Genomic DNA, 18,003 nt, shown 5'->3' with positions numbered 1-18,003 from the left:
GCTTAGTAGATACGTTGGTGGCACTTATGGATAGCTGCCTGAATGGGACACTTAAGTCTGTCTCTTATAAACATCCGGCTGATTAGCTTATGAAAATATCTCTCTGCTACATACATTTTCAGAGGCATCTTTATCTAGACATTTCACTTAGAAATTCTGAAGTGCATATCCATTTTTTCATAGGCTTCTTAATTACACCAAATGCTTAACTTCATTGAAAAGTCTCTTCTGGAAAAGGCTGATTACCAGAGTGAGAGCAATCACAACGAAAGATTAATTTCTGTATACACACCCCTCTCAAAAAATGAAGCACAGCCTCACAATTCATGTGGTTTGTTACCAAGAAGAAATCAATTCTTTTCTTGTTCAATTTGACTTAGTCAACTGTGAGGAGTAAACTTAAATATGGCATGAAAGTCCAAGAAGAAATATTTATCCATAGTGGAAGTATGGTATTAATATTATTGATATGGCATCTCACCATATTAGATAGACTTTAAAGATACTATACACAGAATTTAGTAGATTAACCACACTGGCTTGTACAGAAAAGTGCATTTCAGACTCTAAATCATGGAGGGATTTTTAAAAATTCTATTTAGTAAAATTCTGATTTGTCCAATTTCATTGGCAAAAGTAATTTAAAAACCTTTTATTTTAAAACAGATCATGTGATATTTCACTGAAGAAATCTGAATGATGGAATTTTGCCTGCTGAGGTTAAAAGTACTGAAAAAGCTTTTACAATAACACACCCATTCCTGTCTGATTTTAGATTATTCAGCCAAGATGAAGAATGCTTGCTCAGAAGTGTCAGTAAGAAGGCTGCCTGAATCAAACCCCTCCTTTTTCACCCTTTGAATGGACAGAGCGTGCACACCACCCATTTTTCACCACCCCCACATCCCCAGAACAGTTTAACCATTTTCTGGTGAACGATTCCACATCAGCACCAGTAACAGGGGCTGCAGCTTTGGCTAAGGTCAGCAGTTATGAGATGACAATATCCCTTTCATCCCTGCATCAATTTTGACTATTGCTTCTACATCTCTGAAGCAGAGACATCTCTCTTCTTATTTGCTCCAAAACATTTGTTAAATCAATTTATCAGATTTTGAAATATGTAAGGCCAGCTTTTGTTGTGGCTGTCCCCCAAGTACTCTGGCTGAAGGAACACTGCAGCTGACATCAAAGCAGGAAAGCCCCCTGGGCTTTGTACAGCTGCTGAACCTCAATAGATCTGCAAAGCTCCCTAAGATCTGCTAGCCTATCTTCAGCCACCAGTACTGTCCTCAGTCAGCTGGATGCAAAAGTCACTTAAGTCTACTTAGGCGGCTCTTCAGATTATGTTAAAATTTGAAGATTCTTTTAAATGAGAAATCCAGATTCTTGGGGTTTGTATCTTCTCTTCCTCCTCAAAAAGTACAGAACAGAAATGCAAAAGGTGTGTGGAGAGGACTGTCCTTCACTTCTAATTTGGCTTATTCTATATACTGGAGTTTGCATAAATAGTCTCTGCCATATTTTTCAAAACTTTGTCCAAATTTTATGAATTACAACAGTGATATAGTAAAGTTTGACCCAAGGAAAGTATTCCTCCTGACCTTTGCTGTCCATAATATTTCCAATCACCACAAACTTAAATTCACAGTTCTATGATATTGAGTAGCCCCAGCTGGCCAGGAATGGACAGGAATCAGCAGGTTTTTAAAACAGTTTACCTCTGGCTTGCAAACTGATAGTAAAGTTTAGTAACAGTTTCATGTCATTGAGTAGTCATTTGAGAAGCAGGTTTGTTGGAAGAAAAGATAAAAAGAAGGTGTAGGAAGAAACTCACCAGTTTGACCCTCTGCCCGGGGGTGGCACTGATTTCCCACGTGCACTCCTTTCTGCTGGGATACTTGTCGGGCCAGTTGGGACTTGTGATGATGCCATTGGGACTGTGGATCTTCTGTTCACACTCAGCTGTGCCAACAGTGATAACATCAGTTAGTCTGGGGGTCTGCATTCAGAGGTAGCCAGAAAAGTACTCTCTTTTTTTTTTTTTTTTTTTTTTTTTTTTGTCAGGGAACCCATTGAATAGAAAGGATCTTTAGGAAAGTTAAGCACACTCTTCAGTGTGCACAATCATGTGCTTCCCCTTTGTCACATGCTTTATGCCAATTAACGTGGCATGCTTGTTTATTGATTGTTGTGAAACATACGCTGTTGTTTACAATGGATGCGCTTTTTTTACAAAAAAAAAACCCATATATAAAGGAATATACGTAAGATAAGCATTAAAATTTAATTTAATATTTTGCTATCACCCCCATTCTACTTACAAGTATGAAAATCCAAAGAGAGATCTTCCTGCTCCAACTTCAAATGATATTTCTTGAACAAGTTATTTTTCTCTCTTTTTGCTAATTTTTATACTGCAGCTACCAAGCAATCACTTTGATTTCTAAACCACAGTTTCTAGGGACATATATACAACTACAGAACAGCTAAATCTAATCTGTGAGTGTAAACCAAAACCAGCTTAGTCATTCATATCGTAACGAACCACGAGAATGCATCTCTGTGAATATATATAAAGAACTAAAACTTAAAGAAGGCAAGAAAGAAACTGGTTTTATTTTTGTATTTAGCTTTTTAATATTCTCAAATTGCTTTATAAATACCAGAGAATTATTCAACAAGAATCCTTTAGAGCAGGCAAGTATCATTCCAACACCAATGAAAATGCAAGTGGTTCACAAAGAGCACATTTTTACTCACAAACTAAACCCATGCTAGAACACAGCCTTGAGACATTACATTAGCTCACATGATATTGCATGCTTGAGGTTAATATGCAGATAACCTAAATTCTACTTAAGCCCCAAAGCCTACTGTTTTCTTGGAGGCAGCCACACCTTGAGACAGCAGATAGGAAGAAAGATGCATAGGGACTTGACTGGACTTTACACTGTCTGAATATATTCCTTAAAATAAACCCAGAAAGGGCAGATGCAGTTTCAACCTAACTGCTACTGATAGGAGCAAATGACAGTTTTACTAGGCTTCTCCCCAGAAAACTCTAGCCCTGTGTTTAATACAGCATTAAATAAATATTCCATCATAGCTTTAAATGTTCCACACTTCACAGAACTATTGAAGTAGCACTCCCTGCCAATGATCCCAAGTTTTCCAAACTGCATTCCGATGGGCCTCAAACTCAGCCACACACAAATGCTGGGGATGGAGGGGATGGGAAAGAGGGGGTGGGGGGCTGTTTAAACCTAAATGTCCCCATTACCAAAATCTTTTTCTTTCCTTTCTTTTCTTTGGAAGGAAAGCTACAGAAAGCTTTCTGCAAGACAGTTGTACAATCAACCATTCAAATGTCTTACTACTTACCCTCCTTGCAGTCATGTTTGTTTTCATGTAACACAAATCCATTCCGGCACTGGCAAACATAGCTTCCTACTGTGTTGATGCACTCATGCTGGCAGCCACCATTGTCCTTCGAACACTCATCCTTGTCTAAGAAATACACAAGTTTGGGTGAGCATCACAAATAGCAGTAGTCTTCATTACCAAAAAGAAAAATGTTTAGCACAGTGTTCGAGTCCAGAAAAGGATAAGCTAAGGCACAGTCACTCTTCTCAATTTGGCAGTTTCACGGAACCTTAGTTCTAGCCACTCATTACTCAGCCTGCAACCTTGCACCATGGCACAAATAGTCTGTCTTCTCTTTCTAGGAAATGAGCATTAGTTCCTAGGGGAAAGGAACACTAGCAAAACAAACAAGCTAAATCAAAGGAGATGACAGTCACCAGCGTTTACTCTTTCAAGTGGTCTAGAAGGTAAAAATTTCATAAATATCTCATCCAAAGCTTTATTTCTATAAACAACAGAAGTGTAATTTATGGACAACACATAAAGTATTCTAACTTTATGCAAATTCCACAATTTAATGGTGGTATGCAGAAAGGAACATGTAGGCCAAACAAGGTTTCAAGCTCTGCACATTAAACATGTAAGAAAAGAAAGATTTAACATTAACTTTTTTAGTAAGTTCTTTTTTTTTTTTTTCCCCCAGCAGAGTGACAGTGTGCTTTACTTTTAATGAATCTGGACATTACAGAACACTATAAAAAGAAACGCATTTCATTGAAAAATATACAAAATAAATTGGCAATAGTTATTTCAAAGGTATCTATGATATAGCATGCAGTTCTGTTTATTAACATATAATCCTTCAAAAGAACTTTTAGTGTGTTAGAAGCAAAGCAGAGAGTAGGGGAGGAAATATGACCTGCATTAAACAGCTACAAATTCATTGCATGGACCAAAGCCAAACTAGATTAACAAGCTGTCACTCTAGTAAGAGGCCTCAGCTGCCACCCTTCTATGTCATTCAGCTGTTGTCATTTTGGGTGAGACTGGTCCATTTAAAAGAGACAGACTGCCTCTGATAGATACATACATATACACATACATGTCTATATGTATGCACATGTATATACCTATATATGTATAGACACATATATATAAATCCTGAGATATAAAAATATATGCCTATATAAATATATATATATATATATATATATATATATATAAACTCACACACATAATAAAAACCTGTATCTTACAAAATGTGTCATTTAAATATCCAAAAGAGAAGAGGAAAAAGAGCAAAGAAACTGTGGTCATCCCAGAGGTCCAGTTGTTGCAGGGCTGGAATGCAGAGCATTCACCCCCTTCAGCCTCATGTACCTTGGAAAGCAGCAGTGAGCACATATCTCCCAACAAGGTAACGTGATCTTTCAGACTTCAGTAGGCACAGTAAGAATTTCTATAGATTACAAGCAACTATGTAAAATTTGAGTCTCTTTTCGTTGTCATACTCCGGCATTTTTTCCCTGCCTTTACTGATGCTCATATTCAGTAACACAACAAAGGATGTTTGCATGATAATTGCATACATGTCAGCTTTATCTGCCAAAATGTATGCAATACCTGAGCTGTTGACTTGCAGGTCTTTCATAAAAATCAGCTTCTACTTATAATACATGATGATAATGTACATCTATAGATAAATTCTGCAAGTTAAACCCAAACATACACTGCATTTTGTCCTGTAAATCTCAAATCTGTTTGCACTGAAAGTTTTTGGAAGCTTTCTGCAGGTGTGAACAGATTTGAAGGTTAAAAAAACAGTTGATAACATGGTAGCTTCCAGAATCATACATCCAAACGCTTATACTAGCTGTCATTTTGATAATGAAAGAAGCATAAAAGCCCCACAATAAACTGTTTATGCACCTTGCAATGCAACTCTCAAAGTGAGGTAGTAAATGTATTTAATTTCAAACAAAAGTTATAATCTTTCATCTTTGCAAAAGCAAGCACTATCATAAATTCCATGTTGCAAGTGAAGAATAGTAACAAGCAAATGAAAAATTACATATAATATGAACAAAACTCTTCAATATTTCCCCTCCTAAGCATTAGTTTGTAGTTTTCTACCAAAATAACAAAATAAATGGAAGTCAAGCTCAAAATGCATTCAAGTTAGGCTTTCCAGTATAGAGTAGGTATGCAAATTCTAAATAAAATCCCTGTCCATTTTCATCTTCCACCAAACTGTAAAAATACTGAAAAGTATTTTAACATTAAGTAAGCTTACATTCTGTAAAATAATCTCTTAAGAGACAAGTGCATAAGCAAACAGTCCAATGTTGGAACTCCTCAGAGATAAAACAATGGACAGAAGGTAGGAAGGAGATGTTTTGGAACACATCTGAACTGCAATAATTACTTGTACGTGGTTAATCAAGAATGCAACTGTTGAGCAAGCCTTCCTCACACTTCATAATTCAGAACAGACTTTCTGTCACATTGATTGCCCAGTTTCAAAATTCATGAAAAAACAATTAGTCTGTATTAGTTATAGGAACAAATGTTTTGCCATGTAAAAACAAAGCCATTTGTTATGCTGACAGATGGAAACGAGTCTCCCAGTTTTGAATGGATACTTTCTTTCTTATTTCAGTACTCAGAACAGGGAAAGATCCATTCTTAACAAAATGTTAGATTGAATCATTCAGAGGACAAATGGTCGTACCTCTGAGACCCTCAGAGGCCACCAGTCTGTGAATAATACGTACTCGGCCTGAAGGGACCTGTATCAAGTCCTTGCAAGATTCAAAAACAAAAATTTTCTCTTTGCAGGCAGCTTTCTTGTCTGTGGAAAAAAATGTACCAGCATGGCACCAGAGATGAGTTTGTGCTCCAAGACAAATTTGCTCAAGGCTAGAAACATTCTAGCTTTCTCTTTTTAACTGCTCAGTGAATCATTACCCAAGAAAAAATGTCCCAACAAACCTCATTTCTATATTATATCAAACACCGTGTATGTTTTGAATGATCATGTGTAGAATCGTGTTTATTTAAAACACTGAAGTAACTCTAAAACTTATGATAAATGAAAGCCGTTTAGTGACATATTATCACTGGGTATTAATCTAATCACTACACAAAGACTGATTTAAAGAAATAAGACTATCTTCTTGGAAATATCACAGAAAAAAAAATATTTTCTTTTCTATATATCTTATTGTTATCTTTTTTCCTCCCTAGAGAAAATTCACGGAGTTATTTTATACTCCTTTAGTCTTATGGGCCCATCAGACTGCAATAGGTCACTGTCTTGTAAAAAGAGCAGAAGAGAGAGAGAGGAGGAGAAGAGAGAAGAGAAAGAAAGAATAAAAACCTAATTACTGGAAGCTTTTGGTTTAGAAGCCTAATAACCAATTCCAGAAAGTTTTAATAGAAGTTTTAAAAAATTAACATATCATGACTCCCCAGTTTCTTCTCCTTATCCAAGAAACTTGATTATAAATATACAAGAGTGTCTCTGGAGATTAGCTAGATCCCTGCAATGGCTCCCAATTGAGCTTTCTTCAGAACTGTCCCATCAAATGTAAATTTTACAGAATGTGGAAAAAAAAGTTTTTCTCACTTTTCAGTAGCACCTGTCTGGCTGTTAGCACCATTTTACAGCCAAAAATGTAATTACATGTTGTCTTATATCAACATAAATACCTTCCTAATGCAGGTCATCTGTTGCCCTATGTCACTGTTTGCTTTCACAGTTTATCACAGTGAGTTCCAACCACCCAAAAACTGCTTTCTGTCGTCTGAGCTGGAGCTGAGCCATGCTTTCTCAACTGTAGCTGTGGCTGCAGAATTCACCACCAAAAGAGTTGGGGAAAAAAAAAAAAAAAAAAAAAAGTTCTTTGGCTGTGCTTGAGGAACACATTACAGTTCACAATCTTCGAACTACTCTGACTTACCCACCTGTCTCTCTTGCTGAGAACTGCATATGCTCTTAACTGTAAATGGACTGCAAGATGTAGTGTTTTACTCATTACTGATTTTTTTCATGATGTAAGTCTTTATAACTAAGCGCTTACACGTATTTCTATTGTTATTTAATTATTGAAACCGTTAAATGTTTTCCAGCAAGTATCTTACACACTAGCACTGAGTATTTCTCCAGTTAATATTATAAAAGTATTGTATTCTGAAGACAAGTATATAAATAGGCAAAAAACCCCACTTCATCAGTGATCAGCTATCAACTCCCAAAAGTCAAAATCCTTGCAGCCTCAAATTCATTCTTCATTGACAGACCAATAGCATATTATGTCCATATGAGGGAATTCAGGGGTAAGAAAGTTATAGTATTTTCTGACAACCATGAGAGTTTTGTCTGATGAATTATTCAGAGATGTCAGCCTCTTTTTAGATAATTTAATTTCAGAAGTTTGATTTGTCTCAAGCATCACAACGTTTCTGTTTTGATCAGGGAATATTGTCAAAGGGGGAAAGCCAGATAACATAGAAGAATAGTATCTGCTAGAAATCGTAACAACTGGAAGAGAACTGAAATTAAAATACAAAGTATCTGAACTCATATGAAATGAAAGAAGAGATTATGGCAGAAAAGCATTATGAAGCATTCAGAAAAATTATACTTATCGACTCAGAGATTTTCTGCATCAAACTCTCTTTGAAAGGCATTAGATAAATTCTATATCCAGAACACATAATACATTTCTGTTCATTAAAAAACCCACATTAGCTCAGACTTATCCCTAATGTTAATAAACATTAATGAACTTATTCTGGTGATCAATGGAGTAATTTAAAACTTATCTATTTTAAATTAGCAGGAAAAAACTGTTTTCACCTGGAACACACATACATTTCATTCAGAAGTGAAAAAGACAAGGGAAAAACTTATACTGAAGTATTTTGACCCCCTGATGATACAACCTCCAGACTCCATGAATTATAGCCCATTCTTTCCCCAGCATACAGCATTGGCCTGTTTTCCTCCCAGAACCCGCTCATAATATTAATAGATTATTTGAACAATCACTAAAAAAATCTGTGAAAATTAACTATCACTTTAAAGAAAACCAAAATTTAACTGACTATAAATGTATAAACGTTCAATATGTCCACAAAACAGAACTGCTGACTTACAGAGCTTGCAAATTACAAAATTATCATTGCAAGTCTTATCTGAGATAGCTTTGTAGATCCTGAAAATATATAATGTACTTAATTTGCATGCCATTTTTAGAACTGGAACATGTCAATATTATTCTTGTAAAAAGTCAAAACATGTGACAACTCCTACTAGCACTACTAGGCCAACATGAAATGACTACCTGTGTAAGTGTTTCTAGGAGGAATCACTGCTATGTGCATATACATATTTACTGCAAATACTGAGTAAACCTTGAAAGCTTCCTGTTAATGTAAATATGAATTTAAGAGTTAAAAGTGTTACTATAAAGACAGATCTGAAAGACTATGACCAGAGAAGTGTGATTACTAGAAAAAAATAATATGCTTTAGAGGAGGTAAAATGTTTGTTAGTTTCTTCATATAAAATGAAACTTTTTTTGCACGTTTCATAATTGTTTAAGAAAAACATCAAAGTAGTCATAATGAGAAAACATTGAAAGTCTAAACTGTTTGTCTTGACAGTTACTTTCCTCTCTTTCCAAACCACATCAGTTACACAATAAACGGATTCTTATTACTTGGTCACAGTTATACCAGTTATAAAACCTAACCAATGAAATACCATTTCATTTTAGCTTTGATAAAATGTTTTAGCAAACAAATGCTAACAACAGTGCCTGGTAATATATTCTGCTACATGCTAAACATAATCAAGATTCTCCAGACTCAGATTTTTAACTATAAAAAAACTTGGGGCAGAATTCTAATTCCAAATGCTTATGGATGAATTTTGGTTTGGGGAGGTGGGTGGACAGGACTGTTTCGTTGTTTTGTTTTATGTGAGACAAAATACCTATCCATATGTGTGTAAACACACAAGAAAAACACTAAGCAAAATTCCACTACTAACACCAGGGGGTATCCTGCCACAGCCAGATTATTATAGTCTAGTCTCAGTGGGTAATTGCAGAGACCACTGTTGTGCAACTACTTCCTCACATCATCCGCTTCAGTCAATTCTATCTTTATCGAACAATACATGTCCTCAGATGATATAAAATTCCACCGCCCTGATCTGCCTCAGTGAAATTACACTCATATCTAAAAACACAGACATTTTTGCAAGAGCAAGGTCTTAAATTCCATTCTTCTGCAAAACATTAAGAAGTGCAAAGTTTGGCAAGAAAGTACCCATAATGTTAAATAAATGTTGTAGCACAAAGTGGTAATTTCATAACTAATGCAATATATTAAGAGGCCTGAGTGAATAAAAAGAAGTATACACAGTATGTAATTCATATCAGTTACAAATAGGATTTGAAAAAATAGCAACAAAACTTGGGATAAAGGAAATCAGATCGAAATGTAGGAATACTTAGCAAATTTCCTTTTTTTCTCTGTATTTCACAAAGTTTATTTGCCTCTACTGTTATTTAAATATATATATGCATATTCCATATATTTCTACAGACATTACAATTCAGAACAGTATTTTAAGAGAGGAAAGGAGTTAAATATATGCTCATATAAATAAATTCAAAGCTATCAGGAAAACTAAGGGAAAAGGCTGCTCACTTTCATAGAAAAATATACTATTCACTCCACCTAATCAGTGTAGGCTCAGAGGCAATCATGGGTACACAAGAGTAATTTTCTATACCTGAGAAGAAGTGTGCCTTGAAGCCTTTTTTCGACACTGTGTTGTCAGATCTGAACTCAATTCGCATGTTGTTGTACTGTGAGGTGATAACTTCAGGCACTTCTGTACCACAGAATTTACCGTGTAGTTTAGAATCAGAAGAAAGGCCACTACGAATCTCCACATAATCATATTTGCAAACCTGAGAATAGAAAGAACAAATTTTTTTTGACTAACCCAAAGAAAAGCACGAAGTTGTTTAGACAAAATACAAGAACTCTGGTTGGTATATGCTGTTTAATAATAGATAATAATATCTTTTGTCAATTTCCATGACACTGAAAACATTTGTAAATGCTTACAAACATTCGCTGATTTTGTGTAAGAATATTTTAAGGCCACTGAGGCATAGCTATAGGATATATTATATTCAGGACTATATTTTGATAGATACTACCCTGTGTTTAGTATCTAAATTTCAAGATGCTTAGTAGCATTTCTATTTAATATAAAAAGTAAAAATACCAGTGACATTAGACTAAAATCTAGAAATATTCACCCTGAAAATTATACTATTTTTGTGCTATAAACTACATACTCAGAACCTACAAGCCTTCTACTGCTTGCATCACACAGATTTTTTTAAAAATATTAATTTTCACTTAGAACCTCAGAAGATAAGTTTTTACCATAATGTATTTAAGACATTCACTTATTTACAGATACCTAAATCTGCACTAGTAACACCATACAACTTTCCTTAACAGTAGCATAGCTATAATTGGGAAGGCTGATGCATGTCATTTCCATTAAAAGGTTAAAAATAAAGTAAAATAACATAATAAAAAAGCCTTATGCAAGGCCTACTATTCATGATAATACTTTCAAGGCATAATCCCTTGGTCAACCTAAAGCCTTCCACCCGAAAACTTCTAAGCTTCTTATGCTCAACTATCAATCATTTAATCAAAAATGTCCCAGTTGTCTGAAATTAATAGCTTAAGAGAAAACATTGTCCAGGAGGATTCATACAGAGCTTAGATTGTCCATCAAATCCAAGTTGTATTTGATAAATCACAATTTCTAGTCAAAAAAGAAACGTCAGGGAAATGGAAGGGAACTACAGAAAAGGAAGTTTTGGCCTTTGTTGCTCTCTCTCCCTATGAAATATTAAATGATTGTCAATATATCCAATTGTTTTTAATACAATACATTCTAGATGCAGATTAAATTTTCATTGTTACTGGAACAATTTTCATATGTTGCAAAGTGACTAATTCAGTTGAAACTACTTTTATACAACATAAATAACACAAGACTGAGTTACTGTCACATGCTGATTTATATTAATTGTGAGACAGGTGAATATTAATGTATGGGATTTTCAAATATAGCTCACAACATTAATAAATCCCAGCAATTTCAGCAATACATCAGTGATGAATTTTGATGGTTTCATAGCTTCAAATTAGAAATTAAGTGTAAATTCATATAGGTCTAACTTCCTTCATACTACACTATATTAAAAAAAATTTCAAGTTAAATGCAAAATTTAAACTGTAAAATGTAAATATAATTTTTTAAAAATCTAATATTGGAAAAGATATTAAACTCAGTATTAAACCTGCAGCAAAAGAAAAATAGAGCATTTGCTAACTGTATACATTTCAGGTCTGTGCTCAGAAAATATACTAGAATGTTCCAGATATTATATGTTTCTTCTGATTTTTACAGGTACCATTCTTAATGGTACTATTAGAATAAAGCTGAGATTTAGTAGCACAGAAGAGGATCAACCAAAGTTCTAAATGTTGAAAAACTTTATATATATTTTTCATATCTGCTTAAGTTATGTGTCTTGTATGACCTTAGAAAACTGATTTAACTTCATTAAACCCTAGATTTCTTCCTTGGAAATCTGTCTTAAATGGAAAAATGTTTTCTGATTTGTTCAAATGGCAATTAAATTTTAATTCTTTGGGATTTGTAAATTTTTATTACACCTTTTACAGTTCTTGTAATAATGATAACAGGACATGACTGTAACATATAAATCATTAAAAGCTGAAATTTCATGGATTTAAGAACACACCTCAAATTGTTAAAAAAAAAAATAAATATCTCACATTGCTGCCTCTGCAAATAATTTTAAAATATTTTGGAGAAACTATGCCCAGGTTGTTTTTTAGTTACAAATAAAACCCAAGCTTTTCTCACTTCAGATCTCATGCCCACAACATGGCCCATCCTCGTATCAAATATGTTGCTACAAATTTGTTTAGTCAGAAATAATGTCCTGGGATTTGGGTTCTTAAGAATATATATGAACAATATCCAGATAAACTGGACGGCTACAGCACATTATGGCCAGAGCGTGGCATACCATATTCAGTGGTACGACAGAACATGTAATTCTCATGACAGAGCAGTGGCTAGGAAGCAGAATAGAGGGTGAAAAGTTGTTGAAACCCATATTTTACTGATTTGCACCCAAAAACCACTGCAACCCCCACCACTTCGAAGCTACAGGGATCAGCCCTTTCCACATGGAGGGCTCTGCCCTGTCCCTTGCCCGTACCTGGGGTCAAGATCCCTCGTGCCTCTGGGGGCTTCTCAGGTCAAACACTGCTGCTCTTTTGTTGTGCCTTACTTCTGGTACTGTCCCTTTTAAAATATTCCCCCTACGAGATACATTTGATTTAAAAGCTCCTTTAACCACATCTTGTGTGTATTCTTTGTAGTCATAGTCTGTAAAGATGATTTGGTTTCTCCCAATTTTCTTTCCTTGAATTCTTTCCAATATGTCTCATCTATTTGCTCTGTTTTACATTGTTGATAAAAAAAAAAAGTCAGCTGAGACTCAGCAGAGAACATTTCTTTTAAATTTCTTGTAATACATATACATTTAGATGATATGTAAAAGAGCTATTCTCTCCATGTTTGTTTTGAAAGAATCCAGAAACATTCCCAAAAGAAAAACAAGAATATCTATGGTTATTGTCAGTGTACAAATGGTCAGCAAGGGTTTTATTAAGACAATACCTATTTCTGAACACTTGTGAAACTGTTTAGCGTGTAACAGATTGTGCAGTTCTTTGTTCACGGTTACTTACTTCATTCCCTTCTAACTCAAAAAACTCAAACTTCATTGAAATTCGGTATTGCGTCGGGGCAACCACCTGCCACACACAGTTTTTGTTTGGAGGATACTCTTTGGGCCACCCTGGTGTGGTTATAGTCCCATTTAGCTTTGTCAGGAGTCCTCCGCAAGCAGCTGTAAAATTAAAAGGGAAAGCATCATTTCTTCACTGAAACCATGTTTTACTATAAACAGAAGCACACTGAGAAGATTCAGTCCTTTCATTACTTATACTGCTGTAATGTCCAGACAGACTAATCAGAATCTTGGTTTATCATGCTTGGTGCAAACAAAGAGAAAGAGACAGCCCCTATCTTGAACAGCTTGCAGGTTTGTGGACAGAGATAAGTTTCAGGACTGCACAAGGCGTTATCATATTCATTCTTTTCCCTTCCCTCCAGAGACTCTGGTTATTCTCTCACAGCCTTTCCCATGCAAGTCCTCTGACCTCACCGCCCTCCCCAGGACCTTGACCACCCGTCTTCTGACAGACAGACTACTTAAGATGCGCTTTGCATTTCCTCAGCTTCTCTCCTTGATTATTGATCCAGAATCAGCCCTACCTGTCTCATACAGCTGTATATGTCTACCATAACCTACTAGATAGGGTCACTTCTTTGGGATAGCAGTCACGTACTCTTTTAGTCACAATTCCTTTTGCTAAAGTATGGATTTTCAATTAATAGAGAAAATACCTATTTTTTTCAAATATATGCCAAATAGTCACCTCCATGCAACAGAACAATACTGTACTATGTTTTTGAATGCGGTTCAGATAGCAGAGGATAAATACATTAATCTTTTCCATCTGTGGAAATTTAAAATAAAAAAATAAAAAGGAAAGTAATGGGATTTGCAGTGGTTCTTGATTGCACTCTGCTGCATTGATACCATTACAGCACCGTGACAACACTGGAAATCATCCACAAATCTAAAGAGCTGATGAGAAGAAGCTCCAACTTCTTCCATCTGCTCTGTGCTAATGTTGAATGCTTTACAAACTGGCTATTCCCATCTAGTTGATGGTCTCACCCACTACATCTGCTTCATCTACCACACCTGAGAGAACTCTCCATTTCCTGTGTCAGGGCTCATTTGGCCAACCCAGACACATACCAGTCTTCCTCCAGACACCTGGCTTTCTGTGCAGAAGACTCCTTGGTATACAATAAAGGTAACCTGACCAGGGTGGGAGGATTAAGACCAGGCACAGGTTTAGAGACTGCACTCATGTGACACAAGTTGCACCCCCAAATGATCCAGTCTGGGGCAGGACAACTATTGCTATTTTTCAATTTCTGCTTTTCAACATCACTCCATTTTTTTCCTTGAAGCAATGGTGGGAAAGGTGGAAATACTGAAAAAAAATCTTAAAGCTTTCCAATATGCTGCCACCAGGAGAGATTTAGATTAAATGACCATGAAGCAATTTTCTGTGCATGTCAACACTACAGTGGAGCATTGGGCAGAGTTTCTGAGTTTGAGGCTTCTATTCTGGCATCATATGTGAATTATTACAGTTAAGTCACTCCTCAAATTCCAAAATTATAACTAGGATGTAATGCTCACTGTGATTACACAGTGATTTTAATTCAGCAGTCCAAGTAGTAGCTACATACAGTGAGTGCTATGTCGTGTGGAACAAACGCATATTCACTTTGAGGGATAGCTCAGGGCTTTTGCTCCACACTGCACTGCACTACTTTGAGCGACTTCTCCTTTTGCCAAGTTGCTTATCTGTTTGGGTGCTAGGGAATTATTCCTTATTTTTCGGAGGCACATGGAAGAGTTTTCTGAAAGACTGGTAATCTTCCCTAATATTCTGACTTGGATGGGCAGGCAGACTAAAACACATTCCTTACATAAATTTGGGCTGATAATTAAAGGCTCAGAGATCAAACCTCTGTCGTCATGACTCCACGTAGATTAACCTTACCTTCTGCGTACTGCCTAATATGCAGACATCTAAATAAACTGTTTTTCCAATGTTCTCACTATTAAAGTTGGGGTGGGGGTGGTGAACAACTGAAAAAACAACAGTTTGATGAGAGCCACAATCTAACATGCCTGTAATCTAGGACTATCACCACCTCACACAAACACACACACCCCCCAAACAAACAAAACCAACACCACAGAACTAAAGGCAAAAGAACAAAAAGTGCAAAGAAACTAAGCAAAACTACCCCAAATTGTGGCAAATCATGAATTAAAGCCAGGAAATTGGACAAAAAGAGAGACCAGTGAATATCATTGGAAGAAAACCATAACTCCTAGCACTCCAAATTTCAAACTCCATTCACTACTCAAAGAAGCAGATGAACTGAGATAAGAATAATTTGTGCCATCCCTGAATTTATTGGTGTTTATGAATAAAAACCCGACAATAATTGGTGTGTAATGATCAAGAGCTTTTGCTTCTTTCCTTTGATATGAAATATGTATAGAATGCAAAAGCTTATCTCAGTCCAATCCTACGTTTACAGATTTATAATTCTCAGATTTTTATTGCTTGAAAAGATTATTTGAACATAGTTTGCTTGCCCTGAAAAGTAGAATTTGTTTCCAGCAAGAAAAGTCCACAATCTGACCATGAGTGAGGAGGACTTCCCTGAGCTTTGAGCTAGAATAAAGGATCTTGCTCTTCAAACCTGCCAGCTTCCCAGTCACACCCCAGTCAGAAGTGGTCAGAGAGATTGTTAAATAATCTGATTCTGAGACAGTGGCATATTGCTCTGCTGATAACTGTCTCCTTATGTATAGTGGGAGACTTTGCTTTAATGAGCGCAAATAATGTAATAAGTGGTTTGGGAAGGTACGAAGTCCTGCTTTGAATCGTTCCTGATCAACTAACAGCAAAACTTGTAAAGTTAAATTAGTGACAGACATTGAATGAACATGACTGCTGCGGATAGACATTACTCTGGCACCACAACTTAAAAGGGAGCACCGGTTTTCCAGGTTGGGTTCGACAGATCTCACACTGCTAGGACAGAGCATATGAGAGGCGTAGCATTTCATTCAAGCAACGGCACTCTGTGAGCTTTAAAAGCCCATAACACAGCAACGCACTGTACCTTCACAACTCTTTTTGTCAGGACCAAGTTCATAACCAGGATCACAGGCGCACTGGTAACTGCCCAGAGTATTTACACAGCGCTGCTCACAGCCACCATTGTCAGGTTTGGCACATTCATCTTCCTCTGCCAAGACAGGGAAGAATGCAAAACCGTGTTAAATAATTACCTTCCTCAGCTGTAATTGCTGGATCAATATTAACCCAGAAAGCTCTATGCATGCCATTACAAAGTGCACTACATAACACACTGTGGTTGCTGACTAGAGGATTTTCAAATGCTAGGGAAGCCTGCAATGGAGAAAATAAAAATTTGTCCTTTGTGGGTTTGGTGGGTTTTTTACAACAATACCTACTGACAGCTGCAGACTTAATTTATAAGCACTTTGTGTGCAGCATACAATAATTCAGGCAGCCATAATCTAAAGGTTGCATAAAGTACTGAAAGAAAGATGGAAAATCCACAGCAGGGTCACTTGAAGGGCACTTTATCTCCCACAGAATCAATTTGTGTATTATCCTGAATTCATACTCAAAACCAGATTAACAGAATCCTCAAATCCCAGGTTTTCATTCTACTGATATTAAAGGGAACAAGATGCATCAGGGATGAGGGAGGGAAAGAAATAACGTATTATCTCTACTAGTTCTGAAGTATACCCACAAGATTCAGTGTTAAAATATTCCTTAGATGTTGAAATATTGTTTCCTTACACTAGGACAAGTAATTTCTTAGGAATAAAACAGAGCTCTGACTTACATGTCTACAGCCTTCAAGGTTATAATTGTCTATAATACAATGAAAACTAACAGTTAGGGTAAGAAAAGCCCCAGCTTGTGGCTTTTCCAAAGAGCCAAAAGGTTCTTCTGTGAGGCCGTTGGTCACTATGATTTCTCAGCTGTTGGTTTTTTTCTTGCTCACAGAAAGTAATGAATTCATAAAGCAGCCTAATGCAGCAAACAGATTAGGAAAACCACAACATTTAGACAAAGAAAAAAACCTTAACAGAAAAGACCCATTTGTGATTACACTATTTAACATTATGCTTGCTAACACAATGTCAAAAAAGCCTTTTTTTACAAGATGAAATTTTTCAAAGGTGTTTCACAACTAAGTTGATTATTTGAACCTGAAGAGAGTAGGAAGTTGAACTGAATACATTCCTTCATTTTTTAACATATTTTAAAAGGAGATTCAAATACCCCTACTGTTTTGTTTTGGTAAAATTGTATGCTCAGGTAAAAATTACGCTGGAGACAGTACAAAACTGGTATTAGTAAAAATAGGTTGAGAAGTATTTTTAATATCCTGCCATAATTTTTCTAGTAAAAAAAAAAATGATAAGCAGTTCACAATTCCCAATATTTGCTTTAAAATTTACCTTTAAAAAAGTTAGCTGCAAACCCTGCTTTGTTAACAGTTCCATCAGAAACAAACTTCATCCACAGGGTATTAGAGGTAGATCTAATGTCTTCTGGCTTGTCATAGCCACAAAAGTGACCGATTAAAGGACTGTTCTCATTTGCACCATCTCGAATTTCCAAGTAGTCATATGCACAGTTATCATGTCTTTCAATCTGTAAAAACATATTTTTAAAATGACATATTTGAACTTGACCTTAAATATCAATCAG

The 18,003-nt window shown here is 35.9% G+C and overlaps 1 protein-coding gene across 4 annotated transcripts in view; it reads right to left on the bottom strand.

Moving 5' to 3' along the window:
- Positions 1-18,003, bottom strand: part of TLL1 (tolloid like 1) — a 141,600-nt gene that overhangs the window by 14,316 nt on the left and 109,281 nt on the right. For all 4 annotated transcript variants that reach the window (XM_074905722.1, XM_074905721.1, XM_074905723.1 and 1 more), the window contains 6 exons: positions 17,751-17,946; positions 16,370-16,495; positions 13,267-13,427; positions 10,175-10,355; positions 3,385-3,510; positions 1,838-1,965 (listed from right to left, as the gene is read on the bottom strand). In XM_074905722.1, the coding sequence (XP_074761823.1) occupies positions 1,838-1,965; positions 3,385-3,510; positions 10,175-10,355; positions 13,267-13,427; positions 16,370-16,495; positions 17,751-17,946 (918 nt within the window). The remainder of the gene's footprint in view (positions 1-1,837; positions 1,966-3,384; positions 3,511-10,174; positions 10,356-13,266; positions 13,428-16,369; positions 16,496-17,750; positions 17,947-18,003) is intronic.

Source organism: Athene noctua, chromosome 4 (genome assembly GCF_965140245.1).
Source record: "Athene noctua chromosome 4, bAthNoc1.hap1.1, whole genome shotgun sequence".
Lineage (NCBI taxonomy): Eukaryota > Metazoa > Chordata > Aves > Strigiformes > Strigidae > Athene > Athene noctua.
This window is presented reverse-complemented; position numbering and strand designations above follow the sequence as displayed.